The sequence below is a fragment of the Coregonus lavaretus genome, assembly GCF_964263955.1.
Source record: "Coregonus lavaretus genome assembly, contig: HAP1_SCAFFOLD_566, whole genome shotgun sequence".
Lineage (NCBI taxonomy): Eukaryota > Metazoa > Chordata > Actinopteri > Salmoniformes > Salmonidae > Coregonus > Coregonus lavaretus.
The window spans coordinates 171,622-192,500 of NW_028158387.1; the positions used below are offsets into that span (position 1 = coordinate 171,622).

Here is a 20,879-nt window from a genome sequence, read left to right on the forward strand (position 1 = left end):
ATCCGAGTAAGTGTCCGTCCAGTGCCCGGGCAGGAATAGGAGGTGTCAAACGGAGGTTCTCCAGTCCCAGTTGGCGTGCCAGCTTGATGTCCATTATGTTGGCTTCGGCGCCAGAATCCACCAGAGCAGCCAGGGTGTGAGTTGAGTCAGAGAGGCGGAGGTGAACTTGCAGCAGGGGTTTGCGGTCGGAGGACTGGATGGTCATTGAACTCAACCGGACTCCCCCTATGCCCGGTGAGCTTCGGCCCTTTAAAGGGCAGGTTACCACACGATGTCCCTCACCTCCACAATAGAGGCAGAGGTTTGAGGTGAAGCGGCGCTGGCGCTCTGCAGGAGTGAGGGAGGCTCGCCCAATCTCCATAGGCTCAGACTGATCAAGCTGACCTGGGTGAGTGGCAGTAGATGACAGGAGCCCAGTCGGATCTCTCCGAATGCCGGTAGTAGGTGGACCTTGGCGCCCCCTCTCACGACGACGGGTCTGTATCCTTCTGTCGATCCTGACAGTCAGTGCGATGGCTTCATCAAGAGTGGAAGGCAGTTCATGGGAGACCAACTCGTCCTTGATATAGTCAGCCAAACTATGGAAGAACGCGTCCACCAACGATGGTGTGTTCCAAGAACTTCGTCTAGCCAGGGTTCGGAAGTCGATGGAATGGTCTGCGACTGTACGTCTGCCTTGTCGAATACTGAACAGTTCACGAGACGCCTCTGCGGTGGGTGAATCCAGGTCAAACACCTTCAGCATCTCCTCAGCAAACAGGTCGAAGGTTGCACATGCGGGGGTTTGACGTTCGAACTCTGCTGTTCCCCAGAGTCGAGCTCGGCCCGTCAGGTGAGTGATGGCATACCCAACTTTAGCCCCCTCCGTGGCGAAGGTCCTTGGCTGCAAGGAGAACTGAAGTCGGCAGCTAGTCAGGAATGGCCGGACCTGGGTTGAATCGCCGTTGAACCGCTCGGGGTTTCCAATCTTGGGTTCCGGAGCAGCGGCTGCAATGACCGGGGCAGGTAACTCGGGGGCTGGGCTGGTGGGCAGACTGGCTGGGGTAAGGTTGGTGAGGAGTTGAATGATCATGGCGAGTTGTTGTTGCTGCTGCTGGAACTGCTGCTCATGCTCATCGGTTTCCATGTCGGGGAAAGTGTGCGCTGAGTCCATAATGGTCAGATCGTACTGTCACGATTCAGACAGACGACCAGAGGACCACAATTGCGTCACACCAGAAAGTTTATTAAACTTAAGGGAAAAGGGAAGTAGGGAGTGAATGAAGGCTCCCGGGGTAACAGGGATCCCGTCCAAAGCGCTGGGTCTGTGCCCCCCCCAGTGGCAGCGATGCGTCCTATGAAGCCGGTGGTGGGTGGTCCAGAAGTCCGGGATTGAAGAGTAGTCAGGAGTCGTAATGGCAGAAGCAGGTCTGGATCTCCTGAGGCAGAAGAGTATCCAAAAAACAGGCAGGTCCGGGGTCACAAAACCAGGGTGAGCCAGAAGCGCGAGCAAACAGGTTCCGGGTGTGAGCTTTGCAGACGATCTGACACCGGAGAGCTGAAAGACAGGGCCTTAAATACTGGGAGAGGTAGTGGGTAATGCAGCGCAGCTGGCAGAGTAATTAGAGCAGAGCAGAGCAGGGACAGGTGGAGCTAGTTAGGCTGAGTAGAGAGAGTGGTGAGCAGAGTGGAAGAAAATTAAGGTGGTAACCCGGTGGAGTGAGAGGCCCATGACAAGTCACTAAACACTACGTAGAAAAATAGAAAACACAACGCTCACGACATGAAGCTGGAGAAATAAATGTTTATTGTTCACTGTAGGCTAAATGCATGTTGCAAAACAAAAAAAAACTGTGCATTTAGCACTTGTACAAAAAGACAAAACAGAAATCTTGTGCATTTACATGTAGCACTTGTAAAAACAAACAGAAATCTTATGCGTTTGCCACTTGTGTACAGTAAGCCCATGTAAAAATAAAGTACAAAAATATACAAATAAGTGCATTACTCAGCCACAGCATCATGTCTCCGTACTGGGTCAGGCCACAGGACTTCATCCACATCACAGGCCACATTTTGTCTGGCCAGGCAACGGGGGAAAAAAACCCTGGCATGCCGTATCCAGGCTTGGCATGCCTCCACACCTATGTCACCACAGGCAAGTCCCATGGCTTGCAGGAGATTTACCCTGGTGTAAGGTTGGCGTTCATATACCTTCCACCGCCATGAGGAGAAGAATTCCTCAATGGGGTTTAGGAAAGGGGAGTACGGTGGAAGGCAAAGATTGATAAAACCTTGGTTCATATTGTACCACTCTCTAACCTGGAGGGCTCTGTGAAAACTCACATTGTCCCAAACAACAACATAGATGGGATGCTCATCCTGCTGCCCTAACAAAGCATCTCGCATGTGATTGAGGAAAATGAGGAGCTGGTGAGTGTTGTAGGGCCCCAGGTTGGCATGATGGTGGACAACCCCATGATTGCTGATGGCAGCACATAATGTGACATTGCCACCACGCTGCCCAGGAACACCAACAATGGCCCGATGGCCAATCACATTACGGCCTCTCCTTCTCCTTTTGGTGAGATTAAACCCAGCTTCATCCATGTAGATGTATTGATGGGGTCTTTCCATTGCATCCAGTTGAAAAACCCTCTGTAGAAATAGATATAGTTTTGTAAGTGATACGGAAAAAGTGATTTAGGCCACTACAGTAAATCACTACTTAGAGTAATCAACATTGAATGTGTCTGGATATATGCCAACCTGTACATACGGGAATCTTTGCTCTTTGACGCTGTCTGAGTTGCGATCAAAGGGCACTCTGTATAGCTGTTTCATGCGCAGTCTGTTGCGCTTGAGGACACAATCAACAGTAGAGAGGCTGACACTGTTGATACCCTCAAAATTTAAATGGTCCTCAATGATCTTCTGCTGAATTTCGCTCAGTTTAATGGCATTGTTCTCACGGACCATATCAACAATTAGGGTCTCTTGGTGTGGGGAGAACATACCTGTACTCCCACCCCCATGTGGCAGTCTTTCAATTCTACAAAAAGAGAACATGGAGTTACAAAAAAATATACATGGAATACTAGGCCTACAAACAGTTAGACCAACCCTCCATTACAATACTACAGTACATTGGTACAGTGATGTACTGAAACATATATTTACTTACAGTATACTGTGGTACAGTATATAGTATGTCATACAGTAATTGCTGTCAACATTTACATACTGTACTATAATGTCAAAAAAAGGTAATTACCTGTTCTCTTCTCTAAATCTTCGGATTATGGTGGACACAGTGAATCTACTGATGTTTGGTTGTACCCTTTGTCCAGCCTCCCTCATGCTCATACCATGGACAAGAACATGGTCAATCACAGTAGCTCTGATTTCATCAGATATTACTGTTCTTTGTCTTCGCTGACCACCTCGACCACCTCGACCTCCTCTCACACGAACTCTTCCTCTCAGATTTCTATCCATTGTAGGGCCTCACAAACCAGTGCTCTCTGAACTGGCTTACTGTATATGTTCCCTCACATCATTAGCCACAAGTGTGATCAATTTTGAGTTGTTGTGTTCAAGTGGTGACACCTGTGCTCTAATTGTGTTTGACTTTTGTCACCTGTGCTCACCATTATGCAGCACGGGTGCATCACAATGAAAATGTGTTGGCAAGTTATGTCTAAACAGGTGAAAAGTGCTTATGGTTTTGCCAAAAGAGTGATTGATTCAATCAGTGGGTTCAGGCAACTGAGCATTTGGTTCAGATAATAGGGTTTAGTGTTTTAGCAATTGAGAAAAACTGTAATTTGTACTTGTGTGTGCGATGCAGTACTAACCCGTGCGTCTGCGTTCTGTGTGGCCTCTCTGATCTTCCCCACCCAACCGGTCAGGTCCTCCAGGGTGTCTGAAGCAATGTCCAGCGCCTGGCCAGGGTGAATTGACATCTGCTGGGAGTGGATGGTGAACACATATGGCCTGGAACTCTTCCCATCCTTCTGAACCACTACAGAGAGAGAGAGAGAGAGAGAGAGAGAGAGAGAGAGAGAGAGAGAGAGAGAGAGAGAGAGAGAGAGAGAGAGAGAGAGAGAGAGAGAGAGAGAGAGAGAGAGAGAGAGAGAGAGAGAGAGAGAGAGAGAGAGAGAGAGAGAGAGAGAGAGAGAGAGAGAGAGAGAGAGAGAGAGAGAGAGAGAGAGAGAGAGAGAGAGAGAGAGAGAGAGAGAGAGAGAGAGAGAGAGAGAGAGTTACACATACACACACTCTTATTTCTGTAAAACTACACAGATAGAATAATAGGGGGTTAAACATACAGACCACTACCACTCACTGGGCCGCACCTACGTGGCAGGTTGGCACATCAGTTACACACAGACTCACCTACGTGGCAGGTGGGCACATCAATGAAGCCCTTGAGGAATGTTCCTAGTGGACTGTTCTCTGTAGACTGGAAGCAGGAAGTCAAAGACACAGGAAGCAGGAAGTCAGGACATGAAGTGAGCTTCATTCCCCTCTAGCTGCTGTAGAAGGCATGTGTGTTTGTGTATAGTACAGTGTGTGTTTGTGTCTATCATGAATGCATGAATGAGTGTATGTATGGCCTATGTATGCCTATACTATAACGTACTGCCTCATCTCCTGTCTCGCGGGCGGGTGAGTTGGGGACTTCTTCTACGTAGTTGGCAGGAAACCACAGCTGCTTCTTCCCTCCGTAATCACCTCGCCACCTAGGGGCCGGAGGAGGGAAATCCACGATTTAAAAACTACTCAGAGAAATGCTATATTATCAACTCCATTCATCAACCCACAGTGGTTTTCATCCATGCAGAAACGTAACCGGGGTGACCAGGAGTGTGCACTCTTTAGCTAATCAATGACATTGACTAATCAATTAAGTGCCATGGAGATATGAAAACCCTGTTCCACTCACCAGCCTCCTTCCTGCTTGTCCACACTTAGGATGAGGGCCTGTTTGGGGAAACACAGCTCGTCTTCCCTCTGGGCTCTGTAGTCATACAGGGCCTTGACCGTACACTGCAACACAAGACCCCAACACAAACACTAAATCATATAGTGACTTGACCGTACACTAGATATCTTCATGGAACCACCTGTACCCGAATACCCGAGACTCGATCTGGGACCCGAGCGCATCCTGATCCATACTTCTAAAGAATGTCACGGGTCTGGGTCGGATCTGATATAATTGTCACGGGTCTCGTATATGTGTCATTTTAACGGACTTTTCCTGAAGGACCCGTACAGATCCGAACGCGACTGCTGCAGTAGACAGAGAGACATTTTATAATTTATGCTGCTGCTCTTGCTTTTCACGAGAGTGGCGCGTGTAGCTTATTGTTGTTGATGGCCAATCAGAAGTCATCAAAGCAGCAGTAGGCTACAGTCATAGAGCCTCTGTGTGGCAAAAGTTAGGAGATGTCTAATCAATGGAAGATGGAACAACCAAGAGCCAACAGGTAGCCTGCTACTTAATATTCTGAATGGAGTTAATGTTAGGATGAGAAAGCGCATGCACTGCAGCCTCAATTAGCCTAGCTAGCTAACGTTAGCTATCTTAACTAGCTTTTCCCGGTTTGATGCAGTCAAGACAGATACTATGTAATCATATTGGATGATAAATAACCTAGCTATGGCAGCTATTAGTCTACTATAGTGTGAGTCGGCTTGTTGGTTGGTTGCTGTCTCTCATCTTTCGTCTCTCCCTCCCTGCTCCCGGTGTCACTCGCTCACGGCACCTCTCTCCCTCCTATCGCGCTTTATCAGCTCTGGTTAATAATGTAACGACCCGGTATTGTGTTCTGTGTTCGTGGGTGTGTTATCGTTCTCATGGGTGCTAGCAGGGGTTAAATATGCCAGGACAGATGGAAAGGTTGGGGGGGTATGATGGGTAATCCCGCGGGGTTTTGGAATGCTTAAATAGGGGTTACGGTCTCATCTCTCTCTCTTCTGTTTTGGGACCCTTGACTTGACATGTTATATTTGTGTATGTTCGAGGTAGCGGCGTGGGCTGTGGCCTGAACAATAGCCCATTCAGGAATAAACCTGTGTTCTGCCTGTACACCTGGTGCCCGTCTCTCTTTTACTTTATGACCCAGCTGGGTCATTACAATAAAGTAGCTTAAAAAATGACTTTTCTGCTGCTTGCATCACTCAGATCGGATCGGACTGGATCTGGATCCGACCAGGTCTATACAGAACGGGTCTAGTTGTCTTCGGGTCCGTTCGGAACGGCTCTTTATATTTTAAATAAAATATTTAAGCATATCGGGACTCTTTTTGGACCCGTGAAGACCTCTACCGTACCACAACACAACCAACTGCTAAAGATCACAAGTCAAACATGAATGACCACAACTTGAACATTAATGATCATAACTTCAACATTAATGACCACAACTTCAACATCAATGACCACAACTTTTCCGCTACTGCCCATATCATAAAGTATGTCATTGGCACACACCAAACACAGGCATGCCCAAACCTACAAATGTCACTTTTACTCTCTCTCACACACACACACACACACACACACACACACACACACACACACACACACACACACACACACACACACACACACACACACACAGAATATAATATTTCACTTACCCGAGCCGTGGGCATCTTGTTGGCCTCGACGTAGAAATGTGGGGTCCTGACTTCATACAATGCTCCATAGTCTAGCTCCTGAATAGAGAGAGATATAGGGATACGTAATTATATAATAAATCAGATCTGAAAATGCACACATTCAAGGGCTCTGGACAGTGTTTTGAAGTGCTGTGTGTGTGTGTTACCGTGGTGCCCATGCGGTCCAGTGTGTCTTCGTTGATGGGGTAGCGCAGCCTCATCTTGCGGTACAGGGGGTGTTTCTCATAGTAGCTGACCAGGTCAACCAGACTCTCAAACTCTGCTGAGCTACCCAACATGAACATTCGTCCCTCCTGCTGGATACGACAGTGTTTGATCTTACCCTCCGCCCTATGGAGAGAGACAGGGGGAAGGGAGGGAGGGGAGAGAGAGAGAGGGGGGAGTGGACAGGGAAAGGGAGAGAGAGGGGGAGGGAAGAGGGGGAGAGAGGGGGGCGAGAGAGAGAGAGGAGAGAGAGTAGAGACGGAGGGGAGAGGGGAGTTGACAGAGAGAGAGGGGGAGAGAGAGAGAGATAGGGGTGGAAGGTCAGAGATTTGTAGTGTAGTGCAAAATAAAAGATTTGGAATGGGCCCTCAGATCCTCAAAAAGTTATACAGCTGCACCAAGAGAGCATCTTGACTGGCCGCGTCACCGCTTGGTATGGCAACTGCTTGGCATCTGACCGCAAGGCGCTACAGAGGGTAGTGCGTACGGCCCAGTACATCACTTGGGCTGAGCTCCCAGCCATCCAGGACCTCTATACCAGGCGGTGTCAGAGGAAGGCCCAATAAATGGTCAAAGACTCCAGCCACCCAAGCCACAAACTTTTCTCTCTGCTACCGCACGGCAAGCGGTACCAGTCTGGAACCAAAAGGACCCTGAACAGCTTCTACCCCCAAGCCATAAGATTGCTAAAGAAGACTGCTAAATGGCTAATCAAATGGCTATCCTGACTACCTGCATTGACCCTTTTATGCACTAACTCTCTTGCACTGACTCTATGCACACACACTAGACTCTACCCACACACTCACACATACTTACACTGACACCCCAACACACACATACACATACAATACATACGCCCACACATAACATGCACACACATGCATAGTGACGCCACACACACACTTACCACATACACTGCTGCTATAAACTACCTATACAGTGCATTCGGAAAGTATTCAGACCGCTTGACTTTTTCTACATTTCGTTACGTTATAGCCTTATTCTACAATGGATTAAATTGTGGGTTTTTTCTCATCAATCTACACACAATACCCCATAATGTCAAAGCAAAAACAGGTTTTTAGATTTTCTTGCAAATTCATTAGAAATAAAAAACGGAAATATCATATTTACATAAGTATTCAGACCCTTTACTCAGTACTTTGTTGAAGCACCTTTGACAGCGATTACAGCCTCGAGTCTTCTTGAGTATGACGCTACAAGCTTGGCACACCTGTATTTAGGGAGTTTCTCCCATTCTTCTCTGTAGATTCTCTCAAGCTCTGTCAGGTTGGATGGCTGTTCTTGGGGACCGTCAATGCTACAGACATTTTTTGGTACCCTTCCCCAGATCTGTGCCTCGACATAATCCTGTCTCAGAGCTCTACGGACAATTCCTTCGACCTCATGGCTTGGTTTTTGCTCTGACATGCACTGTCAACTGTGGGACCTTATATAGACAGGTGTGTGCCCTTCCAAATCATGTCCAATCAATTGAATTTACCACAGGTGGACTCCAATCAAGTTGTAGAAACATCTCAAGTGTGATCAATGGAAACAGGATGCACCTGAGCTCAATTTCGAGTCTCATAGCAAAGGGTCTGAATACTTCTGTAAATAAGGTATTTCTGTTTGTTTTTTAAATATATTTGCAAACATTTCAAAAAAACTGTTTTCGCTTTGTCATTATGGGGTATTGTGTGTAGATTGATGAGGAATTTGTTTTATTTAATTCATTTTAGAATAAGGCTGTAACGTAACAAAATGTGGAAAAAGTGAACCGGTCTGAATACTTTCTGAATGCACTGTATTTACAGTACATATCTACCTCAATTACCTCCTACCCCTGCACATCGACTTGGTACTGGTACTCCCTGTATATAGCCATGTTATTTTCTACTCTCTGTTTATAGCCATGTTATTTTCTACTCCCTGTATATAGCCATGTTATTTTCTACTCCCTGTATATAACCATGTTATTTTCTACTCCCTGTATATAACCATGTTATTTTCTACTCCCTGTATATAGCCATGTTATTTTCTACTCCCTGTATATAACCATGTTATTTTCTACTCCCTGTATATAGCCATGTTATTTTCTACTCCCTGTATATAACCATGTTATTTTCTACTCCCTGTATATAACCATGTTATTTTCTACTCCCTGTATATAACCATGTTATTTTCTACTCCCTGTATATAGTCATGTTATTTTCTACTCCCTGTATATAGTCATGTTATTTTCTACTCCCTGTATATAGCCATGTTATTTTCTACTCCCTGTATATAACCATGTTATTTTCTACTCCCTGTATATAGCCATGTTATTTTCTACTCCCTGTATATAACCATGTTATTTTCTACTCCCTGTATATAGCCATGTTATTTTCTACTCCCTGTATATAACCATGTTATTTTCTACTCCCTGTATATAACCATGTTATTTTCTACTCCCTGTATATAGCCATGTTATTTTCTACTCCCTGTATATAGTCATGTTATTTTCTACTCCCTGTATATAGTCATGTTATTTTCTACTCCCTGTATATAGCCATGTTATTTTCTACTCCCTGTATATAACCATGTTATTTTCTACTCCCTGTATATAACCATGTTATTTTCTACTCCCTGTATATAACCATGTTATTTTCTACTCCCTGTATATAACCATGTTATTTTCTACTCCCTGTATATAACCATGTTATTTTCTACTCCCTGTATATAGCCATGTTATTTTCTACTCCCTGTATATTGTCATGTTATTTTCTACTCCCTGTATATAACCATGTTATTTTCTACTCCCTGTATATTGTCATGTTATTTTCTACTCCCTGTATATAACCATGTTATTTTCTACTCCCTGTATATTGTCATGTTATTTTCTACTCCCTGTATATAACCATGTTATTTTCTACTCCCTGTATATAACCATGTTATTTTCTACTCCCTGTATATAGCTATGTTATTTTCTACTCCCTGTATATAACCATGTTATTTTCTACTCCCTGTATATAACCATGTTATTTTCTACTCCCTGTATATAACCATGTTATTTTCTACTCCCTGTATATAGCCATGTTATTTTCTACTCCCTGTATATAACCATGTTATTTTCTACTCCCTGTATATAACCATGTTATTTTCTACTCCCTGTATATAGCCACGTTATTTTTACTCTTTATTTTTATTCGTTATTCACTGTGTCTATTTTCTATTTTATCTTCTCTTTAACTCTGCATTGTTGGAAAAGGACCCATAAGTCAGCATTTCACTGTTAGTCTACACCTGTTGTCTACGAAGCATGTGAAAAACAAATTTTTTATTTTATTTGAATATAATTTAACAGTGTTTGTTTTTCTGTGTATGTTTGTATGTGTGTATGTGTGTGTGTGTGTGTGTGTATGCATGTGTGTGTGTGTGTTACCTGAAGGAGATAGCATAGGAGTTGATGTCGCTGCGTTTGCGGAGCAGGTAGGCTCCGTCTCTGGGTACCCTCATCAACATGTGTTCAGCCTGGACACGAGACAGACTGGAGTGGAACCACCTAAACACAGCATACACAGAGTACTCACGTGTCTGTATGTGTGTGTATGAGGGCGTGTGTGTGTACGAGGGCGTGTGTACGAGGGTGTGTGTGTGTGTACGAGGGCGTGTGTGTGTATGAGGGCGTGTGTGTAGGAGGGCATGTGTGTGTACGAGGGCGTGTGTGTGTACGAGGACGTGTGTGTGCGTGTACGAGGGCATGTGTGTGTCACAGGAGGTTGGTGTCACCTTAATTGGGGAGGACGGGCTCGTGGTAATGACTGGAGTGGAATAGGTGGAATGGTATCAAATACATCAAACACATGGTTTCTATGTGTTTGATGCCATTCCATTTGCTCCGTTCCAGCCATTACTTTGAGCTGTCCTCCCCTCAGCAGCCTCCACTGGTGTGTGTGTGTGTGTGTGAACATGGGAAACACAACATGTGTGTTACTTAAGCAATAAGGCCCGAGGGGGTGTGGTATATGGCCAATATACCACAGCTAATGACTGTTCATACAGTGAGGGAAAAAAGTATTTGATCCCCTGCTGATTTTGTACGTTTGCCCACTGACAAAGAAATGATCAGTCTATAATTTTAATGGTAGGTTTATTTGAACAGTGAGAGACAGAATAACAACAAAAAAATCCCATGTCAAAACGCATGTCAAAAATGTTATAAATTGATTTGCATTTTAATGAGGGAAATAAGTATTTGACCCCCTCTCAATCAGAAAGATTTCTGGCTCCCAGGTGTCTTTTATACAGGTAACGAGCTGAGATTAGGAGCACACTCTTAAAGGGAGTGCTCCTAATCTCAGCTTGTTACCTTTATAAAAAGACACCTGTCCACAGAAGCAATCAATCAGATTCCAAACTCTCCACCATGGCCAAGACCAAAGAGCTCTCCAAGGATGTCAGGGACAAGATTGTAGACCTACACAAGGCTGGAATGGGCTACAAGACCATCGCCAAGCAGCTTGGTGAGAAGGTGACAACAGTTGGTGCGATTATTCGCAAATGGAAGAAACACAAAAGAACTGTCAATCTCCCTCAGCCTGGGACTCCATGCAAGATCTCACCTCGTGGAGTTGCAATGATCATGAGAACGGTGAGGAATCAGCCCAGAACTACACGGGAGGATCTTGTCAATGATCTCAAGGCAGCTGGGACCATAGTCACCAAGAAAACAATTGGTAACACACTACGCCGTGAAGGACTGAAATTCTGCAGCGCCCGCAAGGTCCCCCTGCTCAAGAAAGCACATATACAGGCCCGTCTGAAGTTTGTCAATGAATATCTGAATGATTCAGAGGAGAACTGGGTGAAAGTGTTGTGGTCAGATGAGACCAAAATGGAGCTCTTTGGCATCAACTCAACTCGCCGTGTTTGGAGGAGGAGGAATGCTGCCTATGACCCCAAGAACACCATCCCCACCGTCAAACATGGAGGTGGAAACATTATGCTTTGGGGGTGTTTTTCTGCTAAGGGGACAGGACAACTTCACCGCATCAAAGGGACGATGGACGGGGCCATGTACCGTCAAATCTTGGGTGAGAACCTCCTTCCCTCAGCCAGGGCATTGATAATGGGTTGTGGATGGGTATTCCAGCATGACAATGACCCAAAACACATGGCCAAGGCAACAAAGGAGTGGCTCAAGAAGAAGCACATTAAGGTCCTGGAGTGGAGGGAGCTGAAGGTTTGAGTTGCCAAACATCAGGCTCGAAACCTTAATGACTTGGAGAAGATCTGCAAAGAGGAGTGGAACAAAATCCCTCCTGAGATGTGTGCAAACCTGGTGGCCAACTACAAGAAACGTCTGACCTCTGTGATTGCCAACAAGGGTTTTGCCACCAAGTACTAAGTAATGTTATGCAGAGGGATCAAATACTTATTTCCCTCATTAAAATGCAAATCAATTTATAACATTTTTGACATGCATTTTTCTGGATTTTGTTGTTGTTATTCTGTCTCTCACTGTTCAAATAAACCTACCATTAAAATTATAGACTGATCTATACTGATGTCTTTGTCAGTGGGCAAATGTACAAAATCAGCAGGGGATCAAATACTTTTTTCCCACTGCATCACGACGCAACGCGGAGTGCCTGGACACAGCCCTTAGCTGTGGTATATTGGCAATATACCACAAACCCCCGAGGTTCTTATTGCTATTATAAACTGGTTACCAATGTAATTAGAGCAGTAAAAATAAATGTTTTGTCATACCTGTGTTATACGGTCTGATACACCACGGCTGTCAGCCAATCAGCATTCAGGGCTCGAACCACCCAGTTTATAATAACACATTAACACTCTTTCTTTCTCTCTTTCTCTCTCACACCCCCACCCCCAACCCCCTCCCCTCTTACTCTCTGCTCTCGTGTGCGTTGGGCTGTGGTACAGGGCTGCCCAGCCTCATCTCAAACTCGTTGCAGCGTAGGGGAGTGTCTCTGTAGTGGCAGATGAGTCTATACAGGCTGTCAAACACCAAGTTGTCAGTCAGGTAGTAGCGGGTGGAGCCAGACTCCTGGCGGGAGTGGATCCTACAGTGCTGCACACGCCCAGATCGCCTGGAGGGGAGGGGCCACAGGTGTCAATCAAGATGGAAGGGCCCACACATGACATTATGTCCTGGGGACCAACAAGATCCCAAATGGCACCCTACTCCCTATTTAGTGTACTATACTGAACAAAAATATAAATGCAACATGTAAAGTGTTGGTCCCATGTTTCATGAGCTGAAATAAAGGATCCCAGAAATGTTCCATACGCACAAACAGCTTATTTCTCTCAAATTGTGTGCACACATTTGTTTACATCCCTGTTAGTGAACATTTCTCCTTTGCCAAGATAATCCATCCACCTGACAGGTGTGGCATATCAAGAAGCTGATTAAACAGCATTGCCATTACACAGGTGCACATTGTGCTGGGGACAATAAAAGGCCACTCTAAAATGTGCTGTTTTGTCACACAACACAATGCCACAGATGTCTCAAGTTTTGAGCACAGAGAGGACCAGCATAGAGAGGACCAGAATAGAGAGGACCAGCATAGAGAGGACCAGCATAAAGAGGACCAGCATAGAGAGGACCAGAATAGAGAGGACCAGCATAGAGAGGACCAGCATAAAGAGGACCAGCATAAAGAGGACCAGCATAGAGACATAGAGAGGACCAGCATAGAGAGGACCAGCATAGAGAGGATCAGCATAGAGAGGACCAGCATAGAGACATAGAGAGGACCAGCATAGAGAGGACCAGCATAGAGAGGACCAGCATAAAGAGGACCAGCATAGAGAGGACTAGCATAGAGAGGACCAGCATAAAGAGGACCAGCATAGAGAGGACCAGTATAGAGACATAGAGAGGACCAGCATAGAGAGGACCAGCATAGAGAGGACCAGTATAGAGACATAGAGAGGACCAGTATATAGACATTGAGAGGACCAGCATAAAGAAGACCAGCATAGAGAGGACCGGCATAGAGAGGACCAGCATAGAGAGGACCAGCATAGATTACCAACATAGAGAGGACCAGTATAGAGAGGACCAGCATAGAGAGGACCAGCATAGAGATATAGAGAGGACCAGCATAGAGAGGACCAGCATAAAGAGGACCAGCATAGAGAGGACCAGCATAGAGACATAGAGAGGACCAGCATAGAGAAGACCAGCATAGAGGGGACCAGCATAAATAGGACCAGCATAGAGAGGACCAGCATAGAGATGACCAGCATAAAGAGGACCAGCATAGAGAGGACCAGCATAAAGAGGACCAGCATAGAGAGGACCAGTATAGAGACATAGCGAGGACCAGCATAGAGAGCTCCAGCATAGAGAGGACCAGCATAAAGAGGACCAGCATAGAGAGGACAAGCATAAAAAATGGACCAGCACAGAGAGGACCAGCATAGAGAGGACCAGCATAGAGAGGACCAGCATAAAGAGGACCAGCATAGAGACATAGAGATGACCAGCATAGAGAGGACCAGCATAGCGAGGACTAGCATACAGAGGACCAGCACAGAGAGGACCAGCATAGAGAGGACCAGCATAGAGACATAGAGAGGAAGGGATGGATAGAGAGATGAAGGATAGATAGGTGACTGACCAGAAGGAGAGAGTGTAGTCTCCTACGAAGGTCTCACTCTCTCGAACCAGGAAGGTCCCATCCTTGCCCCCGCCCTCACAGTACTCCTGCAGCAGTTTCTCGGCAACCTGCCTCCCATCCCGCCCCCCTCCCAGCTTCCCATGGAACCAGCGCTCCGCACAGTGTTGCTCATTGTTGTTACACTCCTAGATGGGGGGGAGAGAGAGGGGGGAGAGAGGGGGGAGGGGAGAGAGGGAGGGGAGAGAGAGGGGAGAGAGAGGGAGGGAGGGAGGGAGGGGGAGGGCAGAGAGGGAAGGGAAGGGGGAGAGAGGGGGGAGGGGAGAGAGAGAGAGAGAGAGAGAGAGAGAGAGAGAGAGAGAGAGAGAGAGAGAGAGAGAGAGAGAGAGAAAGAGAGAGAAAGAGAGAGAGATTAGAAATGCAAATTATAAAACATTCCGTTCCACTTAATTCTACATCCTGCTATTTACCTAGTAACTACTGTAGTTAGAAATTACATGGTAAAATAGTAATTACCTAACAATTACCTTACAATTACATTTAGGTTTCTTTCCTCCCATCGAAGATCATTCAAGTGTGTTGAATTCTTTCAAGTAGGTCAAGGAAAGTATGTTGTTACCAAATATGACCAAACAGGACAGTTAAATAAGGTATGAGCAAGCATTGTCTGTTCCACTCACTTTTGTAACCACCCCTCTCACCTCTTTCCCCCCCTCCTCTTCCATCTCCTCCTCCTCCTCTTCCTCGGCAGTCTGGTAGTGAGAGGTCTCCTCTGAGTAGTATATCTTATTACTGCTCAGAACAAAGTAGTGGGGAGTCCACGTCTGAAACACACACACACACACACACACGAGTAAGCAACATACAAATGATCACACACACACACACCTACTGTATGCACATACATGTCGCATACACACATATTCACACACACTCACGTGGTCTATGGGGTCTTCCAGGTAGAGAATGCCATTCCTGAGGGAGTTACTGATGTCACTCTCAGAGTAGCTGGCTGACGTCACCTCTTCATACAGAGTGCCCTCCACTAGTTTCTTATGCTGAAACACACACACACACGGTTTAGTTTAGGTTGACTAATGGTTGACTTTGGGTCAGTATTGTGTCTGAAATGGCATACTATTCCCTATAGTAGTCTTTTGACCAGAGGCCCTATAACCATTTCAGACAGCCATGTCAGACACAGCCCATAGACTTGGCATGGTCATGTTATGATCAGTGTGTTTGACCGTGCGGTCGTTCAGTCACCTTGATGAGTATCTTCCTGCGTAGCTGGTAGGGCGATGGCAGCTCATCTGCATTCAGATCCACTGGTTTGGTCAGCAGCAGATCCCCAAACACCTTCTTAAAGTGAGTAGCCATGTTCCTTTGTTGGACCACACTACAGTGGTCCTCTATGGACAGGATCACTGGGTACCTAGAGATACAGATACAAACACGCACGTAAGACACACACACACGTTAAAGAGAGACAGTGAGTGATTGAGTGAGTGAGTGAATGAGTGTGTGTGTGTGTGTGTGTGTGTTTGTGTGTGTGTGTCTACTCACTCTGACGTGACAAAGGCATGCTCTTTGATGGTGTGCAGCACGTCCAGGAATTTGATCTTGGAGGTGAGGGTGTGGCCATGGTAGATGATTGGCAGGTCATCGGGCCCATCCCAGCAATCAACTGAAACAATGTTTACACACAGAGCAAGGTCAAGGTTAGATTTGATCAATAGTTGCCTTGAATGTTCCTGCATGCTTTATTCTTGTGTGTTGTTGCTTTAGCAATAAAACATGTTTTGTCATGCCAATAAAGCATTTTGAATATAATTGAATTGAGAAAGAGAGATGGAGGGAGTTAGAGAGGATGAAGTGTCTTACGTTCTATGCAGCGACAGCCCATCCTTAGGCAGCGAGCGTAGGCCTCTAGAGATGACTCACTGGAGAACTGATCACCTGTCAGATACCTGAGAGAGAAGATGGAGAAAGGGAGAGGGAGAGAGAGGTGGAGAGGGGGGATGGAGAGAATGAGGAAGAGGGAGGGAGAGAGAGGACGATAGGAAAGGAAGTGAATAGGGAGAGAGAGTTACATGGAAGATGGAATGAGCAGTATGAATGATGGAATTTGAGAGAGAGACAGAGAGCAAGAGAGAGATAGAGGTAGAGAGACAGAGAGGTAGAGAGGTAGAGGTGGAGAGAGACAGAGAGGTAGAGAGAGGTAGAGGTAGAGAGATAGAGGTAGAGAGAGGTAGAGGTGGAGAGAGACAGAGAGCAAGAGAGAGATAGAGGTAGAGAGACAGAGAGGTAGAGAGAGGTAGAGAGAGGTAGAGGTGGAGAGAGACAGAGAGGTAGAGAGAGGTGGAGGTGGAGAGAGAGAGAGCAAGAGAGAGATAGAGGTAGAGAGAGGTAGAGAGGTAGAGAGAGGTAGAGGTATAGAGAAACAGAGAGGTAGAGAGAGTTAGAGGTGGAGAGAGAGAGAGAGGTTGAGAGTGGTAGAGGTATAGAGAGACAGAGAGGTAGAGAGAGTTAGAGGTGGAGAGAGAGAGAGAGGTAGAGGTGGAGAGAGACAGAGGTAGAGAGAGGTAGAGGTATAGAGAGACAGAGAGGTAGAGAGAGGTAGAGGTGGAGAGAGAGAGAGCAAGAGAGAGATAGAGGTAGAGAGAGGTAGAGAGGTAGAGAGAGGTAGAGGTATAGAGAAACAGAGAGGTAGAGAGAGTTAGAGGTGGAGAGAGAGAGAGAGGTTGAGAGTGGTAGAGGTATAGAGAGACAGAGAGGTAGAGAGAGTTAGAGGTGGAGAGAGAGAGAGAGGTAGAGGTGGAGAGAGACAGAGGTAGAGAGAGGTAGAGGTATAGAGAGACAGAGAGGTAGAGAGAGGTAGAGGTGGAGAGAGAGAGAGCAAGAGAGAGATAGAGGTAGAGAGAGGTAGAGAGGTAGAGAGAGGTAGAGGTATAGAGAAACAGAGATGTAGAGAGAGTTAGAGGTGGAGAGAGAGAGAGAGGTATAGGTGGAGAGAGAGAGGTTGAGAGTGGTAGAGGTATAGAGAGACAGAGAGGTAGAGAGAAGCAGAGGTGGAGAGAGAGAGAGAGGTTGAGAGTGGTAGAGGTATAGAGAGACAGAGAGGTAGAGAAAGTTAGAGGTGGAGAGAGACAGAGAAATAGAGGTAGAGGTATAGAGGTGTGACCCTACGTGTTGTGTGATGAGGAGATCCAGTACTGAGACAGGGGTCTCTTCATATCGTCAGAGACAACAGCAGCAGGTCGAGGGTCACACAATGAGTTCTCCTTGGAGTACAGGAACGTCAGGAACTGAACAGAGAACATTAGAGGATGAGCAGACCAGGGAGAGAGAGAGAGTGGTGTGTGTGTGCGTGGGTGTGTGTGTCTCACCTCATCTAGCTGTAGCATAGGTTCGGTCTGTGCTCCACCCCTCAGGTAGCCCATTAGGAACTCTCTGACGCGGCTCATGTCCGACGCCCATGACTCCTGCATGTGTCACAGGATCATGACATCATCAACATGCGACCCTCTATCCCTCCATCCAATGTCTCAGCCATAGAGTTGGATAGAGGGCTCATTTGCCACAAAGCCTGTTTTAGCATGGGCAGCACCATTGAGGACTCACCATTTTGATGTAGTCAACTTGGTGGGACTTCCTATGGGTTAAGGAAGGATCACAGAAATCCATCCAGGTCATCAGGAGGGATCACCAATGAATTATACTCCTGAGCAAACATTCCATATGGCAGTTAATCACCAACCTTAGCCTTATCCTATCCCACCTCAAAACCTTCACTGACACCCTCCTTGACCCCCTGCAGTTCGGCTACAGAGTCAACAGGTGTGTGGATGAAGCTGTCAACATGGATCTCCACTACATCCTTCAGCACCTCGACAACCCAAGGACTTGTGCGAAGTTATCTGACTCCATCTGTCGGTGGATCAACAACTTCCTGTCCAACAGGACACAATACATGATGCTGGGAAAACACCTCTTGGACTCTCTGTCCCTCAGCACTGGAGCGCCGCAGGGTTGCATGCTCTCCTTTCTTCTCTACTCACTCTAATCCAACGACTGCACCTCCAACGACCTGTCTGTCAAGCTACTCAAGTTCGCAGATGACACCACCCTAGTCGGCCTTATCTCCAACGGTGATGAGTCCATGTACCGAAGAGAGGTTGACCGGATGGTGGCCTGGTGCAGTCACAAAGAATTTACGGCTTGAAATCAACGACTCAGCTGTAAGTACGGCTGAGTCATTCAAATTCCTGGGGACCATCATCTCCCACAACCTCAAGTGGGAGGACAACATCACAGCGGTCACCAAAAAGGCACACCAGTGGGTGTACTTCTTGCGTCAACTGAAGAAATTAAAACTCTCACTCTACACAGCCATCATCGAGCCCTCCTCACCTCCTCGATCACTGTCTGGTTCAGGAATGCCTCTGCCTGGTCCAAGGGTAAACTGCAACGGATTGTGCGTCTGCTGAGAGGGTCATCAGCTGCCACCTGCCCTCCATCGTAGACCTTCACGACTCCAGGACAAGGAAGCGTGCAGGAAAGATCATCACCGACCCCTTACATCCCGGTCACCCCCTCTTCCAAAGACTCCCCTCTGGCAAACGGTTCAGGTCAATCATGACCAAAACCTCCTGCAACCTGAACACCTTCTTCCCTGAACAGCTTCTTAGTTTTTATTTAAAGAAATTGAGGAGATTCTGATGCCTGTTCAGACAACACACTCCTGGTGGCAATGCACCCTTTCAGTTTGTCCACAAACTATCAATAAACTCATAGAAGTAGTAGAAGAAGAAAATGGAGAACAATAAAATGGAGATAGCTCTCAATGGCGCTGTCCATGCTATCACATAAACCATTAGTGCAAAGATGAGCTCTCTAGTACATCTCTATGGTCTCAGCCCACAACAGTATCTGTTTCTTTTTTATACCCCCCTTTTCATGATATCCAATTACGATCTTGTCTCATCGCTGCAACTTCCCAACGGGCTCGGGAGAGGCGAAGGTCGAGTCATGCGTCCTCCGAAACATGACCCGCCAAACCGCGCTTCTTAACACCCACCCGCTTAACCCGGTAGCCAGCTGCACCAATGTGTCAGAGGAAACACTGTTCAACTGACGACCGAAGTCAGCCTGCAGGCACCCGGCCCGCCACAAGGAGTCGCTAGCGCACGACAAGCCAAGTAAAGCCCCCGCGGCCAAACCCTCCCCTAACCCGGACGACGCTGGGCCAATTGTGCGCTGCCCTATGGGACTCCCGGTCACGGCCAGTTGTGAAACAACCTGGGAACGAACCCGGGTCTGTAGTGATGCCTCGAGCTCTGCGATGCAGTGCCTTAGACCGCTGCGCCACTCAGGAGGCCTAGCAGCATCTGTTTCACTGAGCAGCACTGTGTAATACGTTAACCATGAAGCATGTGAAAATGTGCCAGTACCTTCTGATCCAGCTGTAGAAACTTCTGGAAGTCGTACAAAGAGATCTGACACAGCTCTGGTCTGTCCACGTTCCTACACACACACACACACACACACACACAAAACTGTTTAAAGGGCAGCACAATATTATATTTACATTTACGTCATTTAGCAGACGCTCTTAATATATATAGGTTACCTCTAATTAGTGGGTTGAGAATAGAGGAGAATAAAAAAGAAATGTGAGGTAGGAAGATGGATAGACATCAACGAAATGTAGGAGATTTGGGAAGACACATAGGGACAATAGGAGGAGGAGGAGGGACTCACCGGAGGGGGAAGGAGAGCTCCAGCTGCTCAATGATCTGAGGGAACAGAGGGAGAGCAAGGTGAGGTGTATGTGTATGTATGTGAGTGTGTGTGTGTGCACGAGCGTGTGTGTGTGTATGCATGTTTTCTAATACTCACACTCCTCTGTGCGTCGAACATCAATGTTCTGTAGAGCTGAGAAAAGTGAGGGAAGGAGAGATCACACCTGGCTTCCACTTCCTGTCCAGAGAGGAAGTACACCAGTTATTACATGTCCAAATCCTCTCCTTTAAACTGCGGCAGCCTGTACATGCCTGGGTATATCTATCATCTATTACCTGTAGCTTGTCTTTGAGGAAGCGCATGTTGGGGACTCTGTAGTTGATCTGAGGTAACAGGGCCTTCACATCCTTTACTGTGATACTGGACAGGACAATGCAATAAAGGAACAAGATATATAACAGAGACAATAGAACATTACTGACTGGACAATCAAATGTTACATCTATTCACATCAGTTTGAATTGTCACTCTTTCATCAGGTCCAGTGATTTAGTCAGTACCTATCTGAACCAGCAGGGGGCGTATGTTGACCAAAGGAAGGATTACAGTATTATAGTTCTG

The 20,879-nt window shown here is 46.5% G+C and overlaps 1 protein-coding gene across 1 annotated transcript in view; it reads right to left on the reverse strand.

Annotated features, from left to right (window-relative positions):
- Window positions 1–20,879, reverse strand: part of LOC311124065 (1-phosphatidylinositol 4,5-bisphosphate phosphodiesterase gamma-1-like) — a 56,197-nt gene that overhangs the window by 16,975 nt on the left and 18,343 nt on the right. Inside the window, exons 5-24 of the mRNA XM_084198281.1 lie at window positions 20,594–20,678; window positions 20,415–20,495; window positions 20,277–20,311; window positions 19,967–20,039; window positions 17,903–17,998; window positions 17,703–17,821; window positions 16,398–16,483; window positions 16,080–16,200; window positions 15,780–15,948; window positions 15,452–15,571; window positions 15,215–15,337; window positions 14,517–14,701; window positions 12,774–12,974; window positions 10,301–10,420; window positions 6,816–6,999; window positions 6,628–6,705; window positions 4,925–5,028; window positions 4,622–4,721; window positions 4,375–4,441; window positions 3,837–4,003 (exon numbers count right to left, since the gene is read on the reverse strand). Coding sequence (XP_084054407.1) covers window positions 3,837–4,003; window positions 4,375–4,441; window positions 4,622–4,721; window positions 4,925–5,028; window positions 6,628–6,705; window positions 6,816–6,999; window positions 10,301–10,420; window positions 12,774–12,974; window positions 14,517–14,701; window positions 15,215–15,337; window positions 15,452–15,571; window positions 15,780–15,948; window positions 16,080–16,200; window positions 16,398–16,483; window positions 17,703–17,821; window positions 17,903–17,998; window positions 19,967–20,039; window positions 20,277–20,311; window positions 20,415–20,495; window positions 20,594–20,678 — 2,314 coding nt within the window. The remainder of the gene's footprint in view (window positions 1–3,836; window positions 4,004–4,374; window positions 4,442–4,621; window positions 4,722–4,924; window positions 5,029–6,627; window positions 6,706–6,815; window positions 7,000–10,300; window positions 10,421–12,773; window positions 12,975–14,516; window positions 14,702–15,214; window positions 15,338–15,451; window positions 15,572–15,779; window positions 15,949–16,079; window positions 16,201–16,397; window positions 16,484–17,702; window positions 17,822–17,902; window positions 17,999–19,966; window positions 20,040–20,276; window positions 20,312–20,414; window positions 20,496–20,593; window positions 20,679–20,879) is intronic.